This window comes from Panthera uncia, chromosome F2 (assembly GCF_023721935.1).
Source record: "Panthera uncia isolate 11264 chromosome F2, Puncia_PCG_1.0, whole genome shotgun sequence".
Lineage (NCBI taxonomy): Eukaryota > Metazoa > Chordata > Mammalia > Carnivora > Felidae > Panthera > Panthera uncia.
In genome coordinates, this window is record NC_064812.1 from 42015215 (window position 1) to 42036773 (window position 21559).

Genomic DNA, 21559 nt, shown 5'->3' on the forward strand with positions numbered 1-21559 from the left:
AGTGTGGAGTTTAAAACAATTATGTAAATTACTACCCTGTAGATAAACTGCTATTTGCTCTTTCAAGTTACTATTATGATCTCAATATTTATTGGTGTCGATACAAGTAGGTCTAGGTCTTTCATTTGTACCGCTGCATAATAATTTCCTTGTGTAAATATACCACCATGTTCTTATTCATTGGTGATCATTAGGTGGTGGTTTTCACAAACAGTGCTTTGATGAGGATTCTTGTATCCATCTCCTTGTATCGTATAGAAGATGCACAATTACAAGTGGAATTCCTAGGTCATATCTTGGATGTTGATGGTTGATCTCCAAAATGGCCATACCAACTTACACTACCCCAAACAAGGCAAAAGAACCTCCTTTTACATTTTCACCAGCATTGGCATTGCCAGACTTCTGAATGGGTATGACCCCCTACTTAATACATTCTCTCTGGTATTGTCATTCCCTTAAAATTTTTTTTATGTTTATTTATTTTTGAGACAGAGAGAAACAGAGCATGAGTGGGGAGGGGCAATGGGCAAGGGAGACACAGAATCTAAAGCAGGTTCCAGGCTCTGAGCGGTCAGCACAGAGCCCGACATGGGGCTTGAACCCACCAACCATGAGATCATGACCGGAAGTCGGACGCTTAACCGACTGAGCCACCCAGGTGCCCCTGTCATTCCCTTTTATAGATGAGAAAACTGAGACTAAAAAGTGGAGTGCCCAGAGAATGAGTGAATGAATGATGGATGAATGAATATGGTGATATTTTGTTTATTATTTCTCCCCCCAGAATTTAAGTTCCATGAGTTGTAAGTACCTATTCCTAGGGCCTGGCATAAGGTAGATGCTCAGTAATTATTTGTGGAAAGAATGAATGAATGAATGAAGGATGCTGGTCAGAGAACAGCTGCTTTCTTCAGGAATCTCCTCTTGGCTTTCTGAGTTGGACTCTGTACTCTTCACTTACCCTGCAGGATTTTAGAAGGAGGGGCTCCAGCAAGCTCTGCCACTGGAGTGATAAGCCGGCAGCCTGCTGACGCTGAGCTAACACTGGAGGAAGGGTGAAAGCTAAGAATTTTCTCAATGGAAAATTGAATCTGCTCAGCAGGAGTCTGATGAGAAGCTGGGGCCAGCGAGGGAGGATGCAGCTGGAAGGAGTGTCCATCTGGATCCCACAGCCCTCTGGGTGTTGAGAGGTTATTCTTAGCCATCTTTTCTTCAGTCTTTATTTTCTCTTAATCAGGGCTCTCTTGATTTTGCAATTGGAGCCTTTTTTCCCCCTTCTGTAAAGCAATGATTTTCCATATAGTAATTCTTTCCTTCTTTAGACTTCCCGGAGGGGGTGGGTGGTTCTTTTTGTGCTCAGACACTTTGCACATTGCCTCCCACCCAGCTCCTCCCGGGTGCTTTTGTGGCTGGTGGAGACCTATTCTGTGAGCTGAGTATTTGACCCCATCTCCGTGTTTGTTTCCAGAGAACATAACCATAGCATTCTCGTTGCTAATTATTTTTTTCCTAGTAACATCAATGAGCACATTTCCCACCCTTCCTCCCTGTGCCTCATGTGTCCTGAATTCTGCTGGCTTAATTTAACTTGAGCCTTAAGAGGCAGCAAAACTGAGGGCAGGTGGCCTAGCTCCAGTCTTTGGATCCTGCGTCATAATCCTAATCACTCTCATTGACATGGTGCTCCAATGGTTGACTGGAGTCATGCTCAGTAGCTCCTGAGTCTTTCAGAACGACAGAAGCCAAGACCCCTGGGGTCTGGTGACATCCCAGCATCAGGTGTCCAAGAAGGCCTGGGTTTGAACTTGCTTTTCTGACGCTAAATCTCCTCATACTTTTTCTTACGGCTCTTGCAGGAGTTACAAGCTCAGATGCCCTTGGGGCCAGCTGTATAGTCAAATGAAAGAAGCTGGCTGGGGTAGTGAGGGTTGTGGGGAATTGGAGAACATGCTTTGCCTAAGGGCGTTGAAACGCAATACATACAAAAAGTAGTTAAAAAACCCATTTATTTTATCACCTACACAGTGCCCAGTCTACAGTCTATCTTTTGATGCTGGAAAAGGGAGAGCATATAGTCCATGTCACCTTTACCACGGAGTATCATGGCCTGGTGGCATGAGTAAGCACACCTTGGTTGCAGTAGGTCTCCAGGGTAGATGAGGCAGTATGGTATGTTAGAGGTCGAGTGGTTCCCTTGCTCTTAGGGTAGTGTTAACGACTGAAGGATGTATGGATCTTGGGTCTACCCATCATCTCACATCCCTTAAAGTTTTCAAGGAATGAGATTCAAAGTAATATTACATTAATGGTTGTGCAAGTCCCTGGTTCCCTAAACTGCAGCCCTTATCAGAGGCTCTACTTCATCCCCACCTCTTTCTACCCTTTCTCATCCCTTTTTGAAATCATGGGACTTGGTCTATATTCTGAGAGAAAGAGTGACAGTGACAGAGACAGAGAGGTAGTCAGGGCCTTAAAGGAACCCCAAGTTCACCTTCTCATCCAGGGCATGGGGGAAAGAGCCCTGAGAAGGAGAGGAAGAGGACAGCCCACTGCATTTAAGTAGAAAAAGCCTGCCCATGAGTGAAATGTGGCTCAGTGAAGGTCATGGCCTTTGGCCAATCAGATAAAAACTCCTCTTTTGGGAGGGGGGAGTTAGGGAGAGCATGGGCTGAGGTGGGGCTAGCATGCGAATGGGGCTGAAGCATGTCCCCTACTCTGAGTAGAACAGGTTAAGATTGTGACCCTGGAGAGCACAGCTCTCCTACCTAGTAGCTCTGTGACCTTGGACAAGTGATTCCACCTCTTTCCTCATCATCTTCATCCATAAGACATGGAGAAGTGCAGGGGTGACGCGGATTAACTGAGCTAAGGCATGTGTATTGTTCGGTAAATGTTAGTTGTTCTTATTGTGAGCTCTGCCTTCTAACTATACTCATCTTCGTGTTAGAACCCGAGGAAGCCTACAAATGCTGCCAGAAGGAATATGGAGAGGATAATTCATAGAACAAGAAACTATAATATTCTGCCAATATTTTTCTTTTCAGAACTTGCCACTTGTCCAAATGCCCTGATTCTACCTGTTTTTTTCCTCCGGTTCCATACCCTCAGATGGTTCCAGTGAGTTGGAATTCTGGACAAGGTAGCTGGGATTCTGCTGGCTAAGATTTGGCTCTGAAATGTGCTTTTTGAGGGGTGTAACTGTGATTTTTGTGTAAATACTCCAACTTAACTGTCATTCAGTTGAAACTTTTGCTAAGCAGTTGTTTTCCCATCTGGCTTTTTGTGGGGCAGAAAATTAAAGAAGGCAGATTCTTTTATTCAAACACAACATTGCTGTACGTACCTAATCAATAGTGAACTGAAAGCACCCCCTGCCAACCCCCACCGATCTTTAGAATTTGTTTTCTTTGGTATGTCTCACTCATACCAATGAAAAACAGTTCATGGCAGATATCGCCTAGGCATAGAATTAGGTTCTTGTTAATGTGAAGAATTAGGTTCTTCATCAATGGCAAAAATAGAATTGAGAGGCTATATGAAGTGCTTATAGACTCTGATTTATTCTTAGTTTTTAGTCTCATAATGTTTCTGTTGAGACCGGTTGACAGAGTGGGAGGCTCAGCACGGAAAAAGCATGGTAAATTCTGAAATGCAGGTAATTCACAAATTACATTACATGTGTTTTAGCATGAAGTCAGCTGTATAGTCAGGGATGATCTCTGTCTTCTCCCCCATGCACCCCCCCACCCCCACCCCAATCTTTTCCTCTCCTCACATCGGCGGCCATCCCCTCCTGGCTAAGCCCAGAAGGAAAACTGGATGGCAATGGAGGGAGGGTACCATCCAGGAGATTATGATACCCAGGTTCTAGGTCCAGCTCCAGTTACTACTGACTGGTTGTCATCCCTCTGGGTCTCAACTTCCTTATGTATAAAGTAGGAGATTGGGGCCAAGGCACCTGGGTCTAAATGAACTCCCAATTTTCATTACTCTGTGGATCCCACCTCTGCCAGCTTGGGGCCTGGCGGGTCTCTGCAGCTGGTCACTTGGATAATCCCCAAAGCACATAATTGCATGCAGGAGAGCTGAGAATGGACTGTAATCACAGCAGAGGCCAGCCACTCAAATAGACGCTGGGGCCTTTGGCTGCTTCCCGGAGCCACCAGCCAACCAAGAGATGAAGCTGGCTGGAAAAGCAAATGGATGTGTTGGAAAGGCCAGTGTCATCTCCAAACACAGCATCTGGGAAATGCCCATGTCCCCAGAAAGAGGTCACTGAAACCCTTCAGCTGGTGGTGCAGTGCAAAGAGTCAGGCAAACCAGGTTTTGAATCCTGACTTTGCCACTTACAAGAGCTGCATGACCTTGGGCAAGCTCTCTGGCCAAGTGTCGTTTTTCTCCATAGAATGGGGTGGCAATGTATCTACCTTGCAGAATTGTAGTGGGATTGAGGTACTGCAGAGGCCAAACAGTACCTACTGAGTGTAGGTACTCAGAGGTACTTAGTAAATGATGGTAGTAGTTGCTATTGTTATTATTAACCCTGTGCCCTTTATTCACAGGAGTCTCTGGGGTGGGGATGGGGGAATGGGGCCGTGGTGTTTGGCTCAGGGCTCCTCTCCATGGCTGGGAGACACGGGCTCCATGCCCAGGCCCAGCAGTGCCAGGGAGCCTGGTACTGAGATGCTGCTGATTGGGGCGCTGATTGAATTCCCTGATAGAGGAGCCTCAGCATCCTGGCCGACAGTGCCGCCAGCAGCATTTAGCACAATCTGCTTGAACCCCTAATTAAGTTATTTTTCAGAACTGCCCTTTTCAAGGTCTTGTCCCTTTTCGTCACCTCTCTCTGGCCCCTTCTCTGTGGGTCCCTGCCAGAGAAGGGAAATAAAGCGGTGTGGGGCTTTCCTCCTTCTGTCCTCCAGAGAGAGGGTGACAGGACGCAGGAAGAGGCAGTTTTCAGGGCAGAGTACGCGGCTGACACAAGCCCTGGCCACTCAAGGTGGCCGCAGCCCCATCCTAGAGGCTAAAGTCTCCGTGGGCACCTGGCCCATCCCTGTTTTCCTTCAAAGCTGGGTTCCCAACTCAAACCTGCCTCCTTCTCCATCCTGTGTCCCGACAGCTCGCCATCGTGGGAAGCGTGATTAAGTGGCACTTAGCGTATCTTTCCATCTTCTTGTGTCCGCCTCGTAAAAATAAAATACAACAAAATAAAAGGAGCCCGGGATGGAACTGTTGTTATTTTTTAAAAGGGGAGAAGGGGGTCACATGACTGCGAGTAACCGGTTCGGTGAAGTGGCTGCAAGTCGGAGTTTGCTGCAGAGCCGCCCCCTCCCAGCGGGGGCGCTGACGTCACGGAAAAGCCCCGGCGCGGACCGGCCGGCGCGCTATAAACGGCGGGGCCGCGGCGGCTGCGGGCGGCGGCACGGACGGCGGGCACGGCGCGAGCACCCCGCGCTCGGCGGCCCGGGATCGCAGCGCGCACCCACGCAGCACACGCGGACCCGCGGGCGCCCACGCTGCCGAGCCGAGTAAGCGGGCGGTTTGGGGCGGGGGTCCTCCTGAAGCCGGGCGGGGCGGGGGGCGGGCGGACACGAGGTGGGCGTTCCCAGCCCGCAGAACTTTCTAACTTGAGAGAAGAGCCCCTGAAACTTGCGGTCTGCGCCGTGGTTTTCCGGTCAGGGGCAGAGTTTAAGGTGCTGAAGATGCTATTTGTCGTTAGCAGGTTCCTTAGTTCGGCTCGGTAGGAGCGTGACCTCCTCCTACAGACTGTGTGGTCAGAGGGCAGCCCTGACTGATACGTCATGCTTTTGTTGTTTGAATGCAAGTCAGCCAACTGAGGCTGTGCTTGTAAGATCGAAAAACCGGCTGGTGCTCCCCGTTAGTGGCCGGCTCTCACGAATGATCTTGCTGATGAAAATGAGACGGCTTCTACTTTATCTCAAGTAGCCTTCGGGAACAGACCTTCGTGCAAGGGGAGGGAGTCTTGCAAAGGGAAAGTTGTGGCAGAGTTGTTGAATGTCATTTTGGGAGAGTCCTTGGCCTTCTGATTTTCTTCAAGAAGGTGGAAATCTGGGTTGAATTTTAAAACTCTTGGAGTGAATGTGGTTTCAGAAGAGGGAAGCATTTTCTTTGCAAATGGGATAGGTCGGAACGTGAGTAGGTCCTTAACCTGCGAGAACAACAGGGCTTGGGGCTGGGTTTTTTTACACATGATGTCTGTGGGCAAGAGGGCAGAGCTGAGGCATAAACCTCAAACAGAAAATTCTTTTTTTTTTTTTTTTTTTTTTTGCCCCCAAATAATAGCTTATTCAAGCAGCTGGAGAGCATCAGGGCGACTTTACTAAACATGGAAGTTCCAATAAGTGCATGTCCAGTCCAGCCAGAGGAGTGATGTCATTGCCACGTGTTTCCCACCCAGGCACAAAAGCCCGCTGGACGCTGGTGCAATTAAGAGCCATGTTTAGACAAGAGCAGCTAACCTGGCCAGCTGGTCCCCAGCTCCATTAACTTGTTGCTTTTCCAGCCATCTCTGAAGGCTGTTAGTTTCTTCTGGCTGCCTCTGTGTCAGTGCTGAGTGAGGGGTCCCAAGGCTTCCTTGAGGATGGAGGAAGCCCGAGGGCAGTGGGTGATGTTGACGGTACTTTTTTCTTTTTGCAAATGACAGTCCTCCTGAGGAGCCTGTTACGAAGTGTATGCATGTGTGTGTGTCCAGTTGAAAGCCTCTTGGGTTTGGGGACTGTTTCCTTGGGGTTCCTCATGTCAGGGTTACCGGGTCTCACCCCATCTGATCAAATATCACTGATGCCTGACTGTGTGGTTGAGCCCCCGAGCTCTCGCTCCTGCTTATGATGCTTACATCTTGGCTGCTTTGCTCTCCAGGACCCAGCGATGACTCTGAACAATGTCACCATGCGCCAGGGCACCGTGGCCATGCAGCCACAGCAGCAGCGCTGGAGCATCCCAGCGGACGGCAGGCATCTGATGGTTCAGAAGGAGCCCCACCAGTATGGCCAGCGCAGCCGTCACTCTGCTGCCCCGGAGGACCACTGCCGCCGGAGCTGGTCTTCCGACTCCACAGACTCAGTCATCTCCTCCGAGTCGGGGAACACCTACTACCGGGTGGTGCTCATAGGGGAGCAGGGGGTGGGCAAGTCCACTCTGGCCAACATCTTTGCAGGTGTGCATGACAGCATGGACAGCGACTGCGAGGTGCTGGGAGGTAGGTGGCCCGACCCCAGTGGGCGTCTTTCCGTTAGCGGTGGTCCAGTCGGAAAGAGCGAGTGGGTGCGCCATTTATCTGCAGAGTTGGGAGTGGTGATTATGCATTCCTGGCACTGGCTGGGCAAGCTGAGTCCCCAGAACAGCCTGCTGGCATGGGTCCTCAGGACAAGAGAATGAAGATTCATCCTGTTCCAGATGGAACCTGGGCCAGAAAGGGGATTTCTTAGATTCCAGCTCCACAGGGACTGGGGGTAGAGTGGTTAAAGAGGGCAGAGTCAGAGGGTCAGGATCCCACCTCTGGTTTTTGCCAGCGCTGACCTGGATTTTTCAAGAGCTCAGTGCAGACATAGCTTTTTCCCACGATTATACCTAATACCAACCCGATTTGAAAAAGTATTAGGATGGATTCATCAGTTTCTACCGTTATTAGAGTCTTTCAAGGTTGTAAAATAGTTTAAAATAGTACAATGTCAAAAAAAATTTTTTTTGAGTATAACAATGGTGATACATATGTTTGTGTGTGTGATACATATGTTTTCAAGACGATTTTCCGTGTATAATCTCATTGAAAATATTCAAGACCTGCCTATTTCCAAAACTGATTTGAGGTGACATAGTCGCAAAAATGCATGTGTTCCTCGAATACACGTAAAGCATAGCGCTGCATTCTGGGAAGTAGTATGAGGATCCCAACTGTCAGTGGTATTCATACAGTGTTTCTCAGCCACAGCTTCCCTCGTAGCATACCTGACAAGGGGAGCTGGATGTCCTTATTTGCAGCTATAGAAATGAAGGAAGAACCTTCTAGTGCTTGCCCAAGTGGCACGATGTGTCTGTGCTCTCAGTTGCAACTCACAGCTGAATCACAGACCCCCAGGGTAGGAAGATGCCTTAGTGAGGAGTCAGTTCTGCCCTCCGCTTGAGGCACTGGAATGCCGCTCCTTCCCCACTACTACTGTGAGCCCATTTTGGCTAAATGTTTCATCTTGATCATCTCCAGTGTGCGGGAGTTCACTGCTTACGAGGCAGCTCCTGAACTGGACTATACATGATGACTCATTGATAGGACATTGATTTCTCTCCTCACTTCTGGAAGTCTCAGGGACTATAGCTAAATGAGAGTCAAGGAGAAATAGTGACCTCAGTCTTAGAAGGCTGGTTTTTCTCTTTCTCAGTAAGGGCTGGTGGTTGACTGTCGGTATGGGAGAAAGGGAGAGAGGAACCACTGTCTAGAAAGCACATTTGCAATGGGAGAGGTGCTTTGTTGGGCATCTTATATTTGATCCCTTTTATTTTGGTACTCACAAAATTCCTGTACTCATATGAGTAAACTGAGTCTACAGAATACCACGTGGCTTACCTAGAATCAGTGGGGTAGCTGGAATGAGAACTCAGGATTTTATAATCTTAGTTCGGTGTTACTCTTATAGTGCCATTGACAGGGTACCTGCGATGTGCCAGGCACTATGCTAAGTACTTCTCATAAGTTTTTTCTGATAATGCAAAAACTGAACCAATTGGTATTAATATCCCTATTTTACAGGTGAAGAAATGGAGGCTTATGACATCAAGTAACTTTCCCAGAGTGATAAAGCTAGTCCACGGTATGGCCATGAGTCAGACCTAGATGTGTGCATTCATTGTACCCTGAAGCCCGTGGACGTAGCATCTACATACTCCTAGTGTCAGGCACGTGCCTGGCTCTGGGCTAGGCTCTGGGGTACCCAGTGGTAGTATATACCCTTTTAGGAAGGGGTGAAGTGTCAGTGGCTATAATTCAGAGCAGGGTAAAATTAGTGAATACCTTATGAAGTTAACAATAAAGTGTTTGGGGAGATTGACATAAGGAAGAGATCAACCAGGAGTTTTGTTTGTTTTTCGAGGGAGGTCTTAAAAGAGCTGGGTGGCAGGCTTTCAAAAATGCTTGTCAGTTAGAGTGGAGAGGTACTTATCCGGAGGGTGGTACCCCTATAGGCATATGGTGCCGGAAGACCGACTCATAACTGGAATTTGGGAAGGCATGCTTCTATATTTGGGAAAACTCATTTTGCTTAATGGGGGGAAAGGAGAGGGAGAATCCTTTCCTTACCTCCTTGAATAGAATCTTTGGCAAGAAACTCCTCAGGTGACCCAACCTATTTAATGTGTCCTATTTGAGTAACTTAATTTATACTGTCTAGGATTACATCTCTTATCCATAGGCAGCTGTTGGAATCACTACAGCTGGAAACTTGGAAGAAGGTTTTCCAAGTCATGCCCTCACATTGTTCTTTTTTCAGCATTAACCATCAAAAAACCTCTACACAATACTCTCATCAGTATCTCTCCTAATAAAGATGGATGTTGTTACAGCTCTATTGCAATAATCTTATGACTCTCTGTATACATTTAATGCCATTCGTTCATTTATTCATCCATTCATTCATGCAATATTCATTCCTAAGTAGTTACTGAACATACACCATGGAACTTGGTGAGACACTGCGGGGGCGTGCCAGGAGTCCTAGGGCTCCCCCCTAAAGATGCTTCCAGTATGTGCAATAGAGATCAGATGTGCACCAACTAAATCAAGATAGGATGTGATGAGTGGCTTGAAGAGGTAGAGGGACCGTGCTGTAGGAATTGAGAGGAGAAAAGATTACTTCTGACTGTGGAAGTCAGTAAAGGATTCATAGAAGAGGTGGCCTCTGAGCTGGATCCTAAGGATGACTAGGATTTGGAAGCCCTGAGTCGGTGAGAAGGTACGGCACGTGCACACAGGAAGTATGGGAAGAGCACTGGACTTCAGTCTGGTGATGTGGGTTTGGAGCCCAGCTTTGACACGATGTAGCTGAGTGCTCCTGCACAAGGTGCTGACCCCCCCCAAACTCCTCACTAGGGAGATAGAGATGATGCCTACCTCATAGGGCACTGGAGGATTGACAGAGGTAGCATATAAGCATGTAGCATAGTGCCTGGCACATAAGACGTACGGAATGAGTGTTAGAGCTGATTCTGAATCTACCATTTCCTGTGCCTGGATTTATCTTCTCAAACTGGCACTTTTGTTGCTTGTAGTCCCCATCCACTCTGGCCCCTCTTGGCTAGGGCCCCGTGAGACGTGCAGAGGAAACGTGCCACAAGAGGAGAGGACGGTGTTCCTAGAGTGGGCTTCCCTTCCTGGGCTATGGAAGCTGGAAGCAGTTGAGAGTTTGGGGGAGAGGGATGTTGGAGCCTCCCAGCCTTTGAGAGGCTGCAGGAGCCCGTTCTAGTGTGGGAGAGAACTCCTGTGCAGCTTCCACACAGCATGCGAGCCAATCTTGGACAGAAGGGTCTCTGAGCACCGTGAGGGTTAAGTTAAAGACACATTAAGGTGTACTAGTCCAGGGAGAATAGCTCCTGTCACCCAACCAGGTGACATCCATCCCATCCCTCAGGATGATCTCTCTCATTCCAGAGTGTGCGTGTTCACCCCCAGCTTTTACTGAGAGCACTGGAGAAGTGAGGGCTTCTCCAGACCCACAATACTGAAAAGCTCTATAAGCCTGTAGGCCTCGACCCTTTCTCCACACACCTTAACCAGGGCAAATTTCAAAGGACTTTTCTAGAATTTCATGTTCTTTTATTTCTCCTCTCCTCACCTGATTAGCTCTTGAGAAAGCTAAAAGGTGAGTGACAAAGGGGAGGAAGAGAAACTAGAACTTTGGTTGCAGGCAGGCCCTCTCCTGGTTAGCAGAGGGCCGTGAAGCAGGATACTTTGTGTGTCTGAAGAATCTGTGGGGAGTGGGGGGGAGTAGTCAGAGGCTGTATATAAATCTGGGTGTGGGGGCTCCTGGGTGGCTCAGTTGGTTAAGCATCCTACTCATGATTTTGGCTCAGGTCAGGATCTCAGAGTTGTGAGATTGAGACCTGCATTGGGCTCTTAGCCTACTTAAGATTCTCTGTCTCTCTCTCTCTCTCTCCCTCCCCCCCTCCCCACTTGTGCGTGTGTGTGTGTGTGTGTGTGTGTGTGTGTGTGTGTTCCTCCCCCCCCCCATCCCACTGGCAAATAAAAATAAACTAGGTGTGGGGCATATGCGGTGAAGCAGGGCGGAGATATATTGTTTTAGGATTTGCAGCGTAATGATTTTCAGGCAGGGCTAAGTCCAGGAATCTTCCAGAATGTCAAAGCAGTTAGGCGTCTACTTTTTAAGGTATAATCCCCATTTTCTCTAGGCTAATGTTCAGACATCTCTTAAACCAAGGGGAAGCGTGAGTTTGCTTTTCCCCCCTAGCTATTGGAATGTAGTAGGTTTCTACTTGAACTGCTGGGGTCTCAGTCCCTTGTACCTGCTTCTGGATGATGAGTGGTGGGCTGAGGGCAGAGAAAGTGCTGTTTTGGATTTTTTGAGAACAGGGAAGGCTTTTAGAGAAAAAGGAAAAACTCCGAGGTAGTAAGGGGCAGTCAGCCAACCCCCCTTTTGTGCTGCTCAGGCTCTGATCATTTCCATTTGGTTGTAAAATTTGCCTGTTGAGTCAGGAGACCCTACTCTGCAGAAATCCAGATTGTGCGTCCCACTGTGATCCCATTCATGCTGCACATTGTGGATGGCAGACAGGATGGGGATAACAGACTTAATCCCCCAGTGGGACACCATTACCATTGATTAGAATGACACCTTATGGAGGCACGGAAATTGACAGAAAGAGCCTTTTCATTTGTCCACGTTTTCCTTCCTTTGCCTCTGCTGATTCCATTTCCTAGATGAAGAAACATTTAAACTGGGAGCATTGCTTTTTATAAATCCCTTGTTATTATAAAACAAGAGATGCCTTGGTTTCCCCAATGTAGTGTTTTTAAGCTAGGATTTACCTATGGTAGGAAACACCAACTATGGCAAGAACTGGCTTCCTCCATCAGAGTGAGTGATGACAACAGCTAATATTTATTGCATTTCTACCCTGTGCCCATGCCTAGCCTATGTAATTGCCCCAAAGCATGAATACTGTTATCAGTCCCATTTCACAGATGAAGAAACTGAGGCCCAGAGCACTTCAGTAAATGGTCCAGAGCCACATAGTTAATAAGAGATGGCATTCAGATTCTAATTCAGGTTTGCTTGTGTTTATATCCCCAGTGCTATAGTTATCATTCATTCATTCATTCGATAAGTGTTGGTTGCCCACCTGCAGTATGCTAAGCACTGCGCTGGGTTCCGGGGGACATAGCAGCAGATCTCTGCCTTAATATTCGGGGGCCGAGAGGGACAGAAAAGAATAAGATAGGTGAATAAAATAGGTTAAGTGGATTGCATGTGGGGTACTTACAAGTACGACGAAGAAAAATGAAAATGGAAAGGAGTAAGCAATACTGGTAGGGGAGATGCGTTGCAATTTTAAGTAGCTGGTGAGGGAACACTTCCCCTGGAAAGAGGTGAGGGCACACGCCTGTTGGATATCCCAGGGAACAGGTTTCAGGCAAAAGGAGCAGCAAGAAAAATGGTAAAGAAAAAAAATCATTACAAAAATAATAATTCTCAAATGATGAAACTCGAAACAGGAAACCTCGTTGTGGAAACAGAGTGGGGATGGGCTCATGTGCATGGAGTTGATGGGAATCCCTCTTGCAAAATCCCAGTTAACTCAGCCAACTCTCCCCCTTGCCTCCCCACCTCGCCCCCGCCAACTGGTTTCTCTGGGCTGGAGCTGCTCTGGCGCATGGTACTGCTCACCCTTCACCTACACTCAGTCTGGGCTCAAGTGTAGGGAGGAGAGTTTCCATTACCAAGGAGGCCTGGAGGCTGTCCTGCTGACTTGAGATGGAAGAATAAGCCTGTTTATTCCTAGGGAGCTGAATGTTTTTTTTAAAGGAAGAGAACTTCAGCCAAAACAGGGTCGCAAGATTTTTTTCTTGCATGTTTCAAAACAGGAAAAATGTCTCTGAGCTTAGAGCTCCTGAAATTGCCAGTTAAGCACCCTACTGAAAGGTACAGTGGATTTCCATGTAAGGCTTATGAATGAGGCTTAGAGTTCCACTGGGCAGTTAGTGTTCTCTCATGGCATCATCCAATGAATCAGAGTCAAAAGCTCTCAGTGGGTTTATCCTTATAAATGGTGTTTCTATATAAAAGGTCCAGGAATGATGAAAACAAAAGCTTTTCATTTCAAGTGGTTTTTGGTGACACATGCAGAAGACATAGGGGTTCTGCTTAGGAGGTAGTGGAAGAATATACGTAAAATGTTGTTAAAGGTGATTAAAAAGTAGTAATTTGCCTTTGTGAATATCTATATATTTGCATAACTGATTGCATATTTAGTAAGCTAATTTTCTAGTGTAATTTTCTACGTGATGCTTACGGAAAAGCGTTGCCTAATTTCCTGACTCCAGTGTCACTGTTCTTGCTTTTCTAGAAGACACATACGAACGAACCCTGATTGTTGACGGGGAAAGTGCAACAATTATACTCCTGGACATGTGGGAAAACAAGGTATGCAGAGCTCACAGCTCTCTGTAAGTTCTGTCAAGGCTTGCCTTCCAACAGGCTGTCTGATGCAAGGGTGACCTTGTCCTTTTTAGTGTTCTAGGTGAGGTGGGCTCATTTTCTTGATTAAAAGCTTTCTTTTTCTGAAGTAAGAGGCTGTTCTAAGGAACAGGTCATTCGCAAATGAGCTCTGAATATTAAGCAAGTGACAGTGATTTGCCCTCAGTTCAATTAAAAAAAAATACAAAAACATATATCCGCTTTAGGGCAAGTGCCAAATATGGATGATAATTTAAAGCTATATATAAAACCAGATTATGTGGAATTGACAATCTTAATACTAGTCTTCAACATGTGCTTTTTAAAGATTTTGGGCTCCTGAGGATATTTGCTAGACCTTCTGTTTACTGAGAAGTCTCCTGTTCTCACAGAAGGACTCTAAATTTCATCACTTGGGAAAGGCAAAAGGGAGTTTTTGGAAGTCAGAAAAGGCTCATTTTTGGTAGATTGGATAAAAATTGGAAATGTGGTTTGGCAGAGTCATTGTATAATTTATCAACTCAAGCTGTAGGAGGAATTGGACAGTAAAAACTTTTTGGCAGAAATACCCGATGGGCTAGCTTATAGCCACCAGACATAGTACAGGCATGGGAGGCATGCATGTGGGGAGCTGGAATACGTTTCCTTTCTTCCTCATATCAGCAAGGGTACATAGGATACATGTACTGTTTCCCCCGATGCTTCATGTACCAGACCAGCCTGAGCTCAGGGACGTTCTCCTTTTACCAGGGAGAGAATGAATGGCTCCAAGATCACTGCATGCAGGTCGGGGATGCCTACTTGATTGTCTACTCCATCACGGACCGAGCCAGCTTTGAGAAGGCATCTGAGCTGCGAATCCAGCTCCGCCGGGCTCGGCAGACAGAGGACGTTCCTATAATTTTGGTCGGCAACAAAAGTGACCTGGTGCGGTGCCGGGAAGTGTCTGTATCAGGTAAGGGGAGCGGTGCCAGTGTCATAGAAACCGTCTCTGGGTCACCTGGTTTCCTTCAGATAGGTGCTCTTTTCTTCCTTCATGAAGCCGGAACCAGGGACTCATTAAAATGCTCCCTGGAGTTTTGTGTCTAAGATTCCCGCATTCCCAGCAGATTGTTTCTGTGCTGGTTGTTGCTCCCTGATCCATCTGGTCGACTTGCAGGATTCCACTTTCCCCTTCCTGCAATTCCTTTAGGGAAAAGATCGTGCTCAGGGATTTACTGGCACTCCCCAGCCCTTATTCCTTGTCCTTTTCTATTCTCCTGGGAGCTCTCAAGAGTTCAGGGAAATAAAAGTAGTCTCTTTATGCAAGAAAGATGAAAACTCCAAGAGTTTCAATGAGAATAAGGATTCTACTCTGGCTGCCTCTGGTTCCTGGAGACCCTAGAAACTCCTTCCTGTCCCCTGCCTTTTGCTTCCTAAATTTCAGTTAAGGCATCAGCCTGATGGTGTCACATATACTTTTTCATGCCTAGTTCAGAGATACTGCCTATTTGCTTTTGGGGCCTTTGAGATTTTTTTGGCCTACTATAGATTTGGTTCCTGGTACCATGGTAAAAAATAAAATACTGCATTGCTGGGCCTCATTCAGGAGGAAAGAAACCTGATGAAGACTTAAGGTATACAACTAGTTTGGGAATGTCTTACTCTTAGGAAAGGACTGTCTATAGTAATCTTTTTTTTTTTTTCCCTAACCAAAACTTGGATACATGGCCGTTGAACACGGTGGAACATTTGACATTGAGGCTGCTCCAGAAAGCCTGTTTGTATAGTTTGCTGTCACTGTATTGTACATGTGTGAAATCATCAAAAAGTTTTTCAAGGTACCTCATCAGAGTTTTAAAATTGTTTTCTAAGAGAGGAAAGTCAGATAGTAGGATTCTTTTCCAATTCAGGAAACTCAGTTAGGAGAAAGAGTTAAGAATCTGAACTTGAGGAAGAAGCAGGCTTGGCTTTACCCCTGCCACTTACAGGCTATGTGAATGCCTTCATGTTTTTAAAAGACCACCCCCCCACCTCAGTTCCTTCATCCATCTGAAAGGGATAGTGTATTTTTCAAGATTGTTTTGAACATTAAAAAAATGTTTATAAAAAAGTATTTAACTCAGTTCCTGGCACATAGTAAGTACAATAAATTAAGGCTGTGGTTTTTATTGTTATAATTAATGTTACCGTATTTGACGAAATTGGACTTTTGCATAGTGAATTTATGATGGCCAGATCTAAAGTCCATCTCTCCTGCTTCCTGTGACTCTGCCTCTTTCTGTGCTCTGGGAGTGGCCTCCTATATCCATCACATGTGTGACTGACCTAGAGTTACCTGGAGACAGCTTGAGGTCAAGAATCATCAGCTTGGCTGTGTCTTGTGTAGCTCCTCTGACTTTCTTCTCCCCTCCTTTTCTTTCCAGAAGGGAGAGCGTGTGCTGTGGTGTTCGACTGCAAGTTCATTGAGACCTCCGCAGCTGTCCAGCACAATGTGAAGGAGCTGTTTGAGGGCATTGTGCGGCAGGTCCGCCTTCGGCGGGACAGCAAGGAGAAGAATGAGCGGCGGCTGGCCTACCAGAAAAGGAGGGAGAGCATCCCCAGGAAAGCCAGGCGCTTCTGGGGCAAGATCGTGGCCAAAAACAACAAGAATATGGCCTTCAAGCTCAAGTCCAAATCCTGCCATGACCTCTCTGTGCTCTAGGCACCCAGAGTCGCCCAGATGTCCCCCTGATGGACGTCATCGAACACCATTGGGACTGATAATCTATATTAGATTGGATCCTTAAGTATTACTACATATGGCTTCCCCCATTGTAGCTGGGAATTAATGTGTTAGCCTTAAGGGCAACATAATGCATGGGAAATGAAAGATCTTTGTAAAATCAGTATTTATTTACAGGAAAAAGCCTGACCTGGCTGCTTGAACACCCAAGACTCATTAGAGGACATGTTTGGTGTTCACTTGTGTTCCTCTCTCCTTTGGATAGTAGAGAATTGAAGCCTACAAAAGAATGCTCAGAACGAGAACTTTTCATCATTAAAATTTCACCCAGTGTTCTGATACATGAATTTGAGGCCATTAGGTCATACACAAATGTAGAAAAGCCTTCAAGGGATTTATTCAAAGGAGGGAGAACTTCTTTCTCTGTACCTTGTATTCATGGAGCTAGAATTATAGAACCGGGCTCATCATAATCATGACCATCATGGCTCCATCAAGCTGTGAAATGAAATGGTGCACCTTGCTGGAAGCTAAAGCTTAGTGAACAATTTTTGTTCAGCGCCCACAGTCGGGGATCCAGAAATTTGTAGAATTGGGAACTGATACAGATACTACTTATGGGATCAAAAAGTCATGTCTTTGCTTCTGTGTCTTGTAATTTTTTGTTTAGGGGAAAATTATTTTAATCAAATTCTACTCGGTCAAACCACCTTTTATGTTTCATTGTTTTTAAAGTCATGGGGCCATCATGAAAATATTTTAAAAATTTGAATTATTGATAACCTGGAGTGCAAAATGCCAAATTTTGAAATATGATCAAAGGTCTGAATTTTTATAAAACACAAAACATAAATACTTCCAGTACTTTGGGTTGACCATTGTATGCCACAGCTCTGCTCTATTTATTGTTATTTTGCAAAATAATAACCATTTTAACATTTGATAAAGCATATTTATGAGCATATTTCTTAATAGGAAAAATGTCCATTTTATTACCATTTTCTACCTTTTTCAGAATATGCAAGTTTTTACCTATGTGTCTTATAATAAAAGAAATAAAATCTTTGGGAAAAAAAGACATTCTTTAAAGTTTTTTTTAATCTTTTTTTATTTTTGAGAGAGAGAGAGCAAGCCGGGGAGGAACAGAGAGAGAGGGAGACACAGAATCAGGCTCCAGGCTCTGAGCTGTCAGCACAGAGCCCAACACGGGGATCGAACTCGCGAACCGTGAGATCATGACCTGAGCTGAAGTTGGACGCCCAACCAACTGAGCCACCCAGGCATCCCCAAAAAAGGCATTCTTAAATGTTTTTCCTCCCCAAATAATACAATTATGATTCTTTCCATATAGCATTTAGGGCAAGCACTCTCTAAAGAAACATGCCTGTTATTTTATTTCTTCTTTTCTTTGGTGATAGCCCAGTTGTTATTTGTTTCAGAGTATCCTTGACACCTCTCCTTTGGAGTCATGATTCATAATGATGCAAAGTTAGTTTTGGCTAATACAGTTGCGAAGTATTTGGGTTCCTCTAGATGTTAAGTTCTAGTAAAAGCCAGATTGATCTTTTACTTTGGCAAATTCCTGACAGAACAGATGTGCCCTTGCTCCCTGAAGGCTCATGGTCCTAAGCTAGACTAAAGCATTAGAGGAAATTATAAAGGATTATGGGTCCAAAAAAAAAAAAAAAAGGAAACCGGTGATTTTCAGCCTGGATCCAGCTAGGCAAGGCTTTAACCAAATTCTCCTCTGTGTCATTAATATGGTTTGACCTTCCTACGTGGCATCTGCCCAGTGGTGGTGTGTGACCCCTGGCTGGAATGGAACCATCTGGTGTCCCCCTTTCACATCTCTGGCCCCCTACATGCACCCTCTTTTACTCCCACTCCCTGTGTTTCTGAGTTTGCAATCAGGCACACACTAATAGCAACAATCATGGGACCTCAATATTGCCGAAAGCAACAGCCTTATAATTCAGTGCTGCTGGCCCGTTCTCCTTTTTCCAAATTGAGCACAAACGTTCCCATCTCTGTGTGCTTTGCCTCTTTGAAATGCTCAAGGAAGCAGTACACGGAGGTGATAAGAGAGAAGATTCTGGTTTCCCAGGCCTTTTAATATCAATGCCATTTAACGTCAGCGTGTCTTTGGAGTAAAGGCGAAACATTTGCAACCATCACTTTTCCCATCTGTAAGATGGGGTTGCTAACTAATACCTACCTTATAAGGTTTGAGATGAACATCTTTTAATCTGCCATACCACGAAGAGCTCGAGAGATGTCAGTCTTCATTGTCATACACCTTCCATTCTGCATAAATCAGTTTTATACGTCTACCTTCCCCCAAACAGAATGGAAACTCCTTAAAATCAGGGACCACTACTTCTTTTCCTTTTTTAGCCCTATACTCCTCAATATGGTGTTTTGTTTATATTGGGCTTTTTTTTTAATGTTTATTTATTTTTGAGAGAGAGTGCGCAAGTGGGCGAGGGTCAGAGAGAGAGGGAGACACAGAATCCGAAGCAGCTCCAGGCTCTGAGCTGTCAGCACAGAGCCCAACGCAGGTCTCGAACTCACGAACCACGAGATTGTGACCTGAGCTGAAGTCGGCCACTTAACCGACTGAGCCACCCAGGCGCCCCTATATTGGGCTTTTATAATGTTGTTTCTTCTTCTCCTTCTCCTACTTCCTCTTCTTTTGATGTAGGTTTCATGCCCAGTGCACAGCCCAATGTGGGACTTGAACTCACGACCATGTGATCAAGACCTGAGCTGAGATCAAGAGATGGATGTTTAACTGAGCCACCCCGACACCCCTATAGTGTTTCTTCTTGAATAGTTCTTCCCTGTGGCCCCATGAGGTTGAAAGGCCGTTTTACAGCAAACAAGTTCAGAGGGATAAGTGACCTGTCCCCGTTTGTTCAGATGTTCAATATCTGAACTAGGAGTGGAGGCCAGATGTGACTCAGAGTCATTTGCTTCTTTTGGTGTCCCAAACTGTTTCCTATAGACACAGCTCTTTTCATCCCCAGGAACCACTGCACTCCCCACACATGACACCCCTCCCCCCCACCATGACACCTACTTCACAGGGTTGCAGTGAGGATGGTGTTAGGCCTGCAAAAGTGATCAGCCCTAGAGGACTCTGAGGACTTCTATTCTAAGGCAGCATTTACACCTTCGTTCCCGTCATCCTTCAGACGTTGTTGGGCACCCGGGCACTGCTAGGTGCTGGGGATACAAGGACGGAGACATTGTCCTGGCCCTCACAGCCCCTGAGAATAGTATATTTGCCTGTCCTAAGAAGCCAGGGAAGTTGGCGTTGGAGATAGGAAGAAACTGAAAAAAACCAGGATGATACCTGGAAAGGGCTGGATTTACTGCTGTTAGACAAAATTCAAACGAAGGACAAAAATTATCAGTAAAATGATTGGATTCGATGTGGAAAAGTAAATTGGGCTATTTTTAAAAATTCCATTTTGGGGAAGTGGGAATGTTGGGGAAATTTGTTTTGTAAGCATCCTGCATTTTTGCTCACTAACACATGAACTATTCAATACAGGGAGAGAGAGATGATTATGAGTTCACTTGATGAATGTGAGCTATTTGTAAGGAGCTCCTGTTGTGCAAGGGGCTGTGGAGAAGACAGTGTGAGAAAGTAGTTGTGCCTTTAAGAAGCTTGTGATAGAGCTGTGACATATTGGTGGGATGTGGGCACGGTGGTGAATGAGGACAATGGCACAAAAACCTAGAATGATGGAGAAGATAAGATGGGCCAGCAGAGACAAGTGAAGTAAGGCAGTTGGAGCTTGGGTGGGGGAGAGAATTCCTTGGTTGGTTGGTGCAATCATGAATGTCTTCCTGGAGGAAGTGGCATTGAGCTTGATCATGAAGACTATTGAAGATTTCCACAAGTGAGATGGGCTGAAGAAAAGAAAAAGGGAGAGGTTGGTTTATGTAAAGAAAACAGTATATAGCTTGAGCAAGGGCAGAGAGGCAGAAGAGACAAAATTCTGTTTAGAAAAATGAGAGAAATTCAATGTGGCGAGGAACATTCTAGATGGTTAAGTGAAGTGTCTGAAGCTTGGAGTCAGAAGTAGTTTTAAATTCTCACTTGCTGGGTGTATTGGGTTGAATTGTGTTCTCTCCAAATTCATATGCACCTCAAAATGTGACCTTATTTGGAAGTAGGTCCTTCCAGATGTAATTAGCTAAGGATCTCAAGATGAAATCACTCTGGAGTTAGGGTGGATCCTAAACCTGATGAGTGGTATCTTCATAAGACAAAGGAGGGAGAGATAGAAAGAGATCTGGACACAGAAGAGACACACAAGGGAGAAAGGCCTTGTGAAGATGGGGGCAGAGACTGGAGTGATACAGCTGTAAACCAATGAATGCCAAGGAACATCCGGACCCACCAGGAGCTGCAAAGGGAAGGAAGGGTCTCCCCTAATGTTTTCCAAGGGAGTATGGCCCTGCCGACACCATGATTTTAGATTTTTAGCCTCCAGAACTGCAGGAGAATACATTTCTGTTATTTTAAGCCACCACGTTTATGGTAAGCTCACAGTCCTAGGAAATGAAATACTTTGGGTTATTTAGGGCAACTTACTTAGCATCTATAAGCCTCAATTTCTTCATTGGGAAAACAAGGGTGAAGGATTATTGTGAGGATTAAATGTAAAGCGCTTATTGTCTGTCTAGGAGGTGGAAAGTGAGCGGTCTGCAAGAGAAGATAGACAGCCGTTGTGGAATATGTTGGTCTCCAGCCTGAGAAGTTTCCACCTGGTTCAGAAGGCAACGCTGGAGCTTGAATGTTTCCAAATAACGATGCGACAGACCAAGTGGCGCTGCTTCAGGACATGGCTCAGGAGGGCTGACTGGCAGGAGCCACTGCCAGGAGTCAGTAAGGAAGCCACCAGAACACCTAGCCTGGTGTGCCCAGTTCGCGCGCTGCAGAGGGAGGGAGGGAGTTGTTCATTGGGAGAAACAGCGCCTCAAGAGAGTCTGAGGATGGGCGTACAGAGCGTGTATCTGTATCTGGCCCCGTTCAGGTTTTGTACAAGGAGCGCTCACGAAGCAACGGGCCCGGCACCTTACAACAGCAGATAGCAGAGCAAATGGGCGGTGGGGTGGGGGCGGGGAAGGCAGCTGAGTG

General features: G+C 46.0%; 1 protein-coding gene across 1 annotated transcript; it reads left to right on the plus strand.

Annotated features, from left to right (window-relative positions):
* The first annotated feature begins 5396 nt into the window (after positions 1-5396).
* On the plus strand, positions 5397-17892 carry GEM (GTP binding protein overexpressed in skeletal muscle). The gene is made up of 5 exons (XM_049633144.1): positions 5397-5531; positions 6883-7222; positions 13594-13670; positions 14454-14658; positions 16109-17892. Exons 2-5 carry the CDS (start codon positions 6892-6894, stop codon positions 16384-16386), a joined length of 891 nt encoding a protein of 296 aa, XP_049489101.1. The 5' UTR covers positions 5397-5531; positions 6883-6891; the 3' UTR covers positions 16387-17892.
* The last annotated feature ends 3667 nt before the right edge of the window (positions 17893-21559 follow it).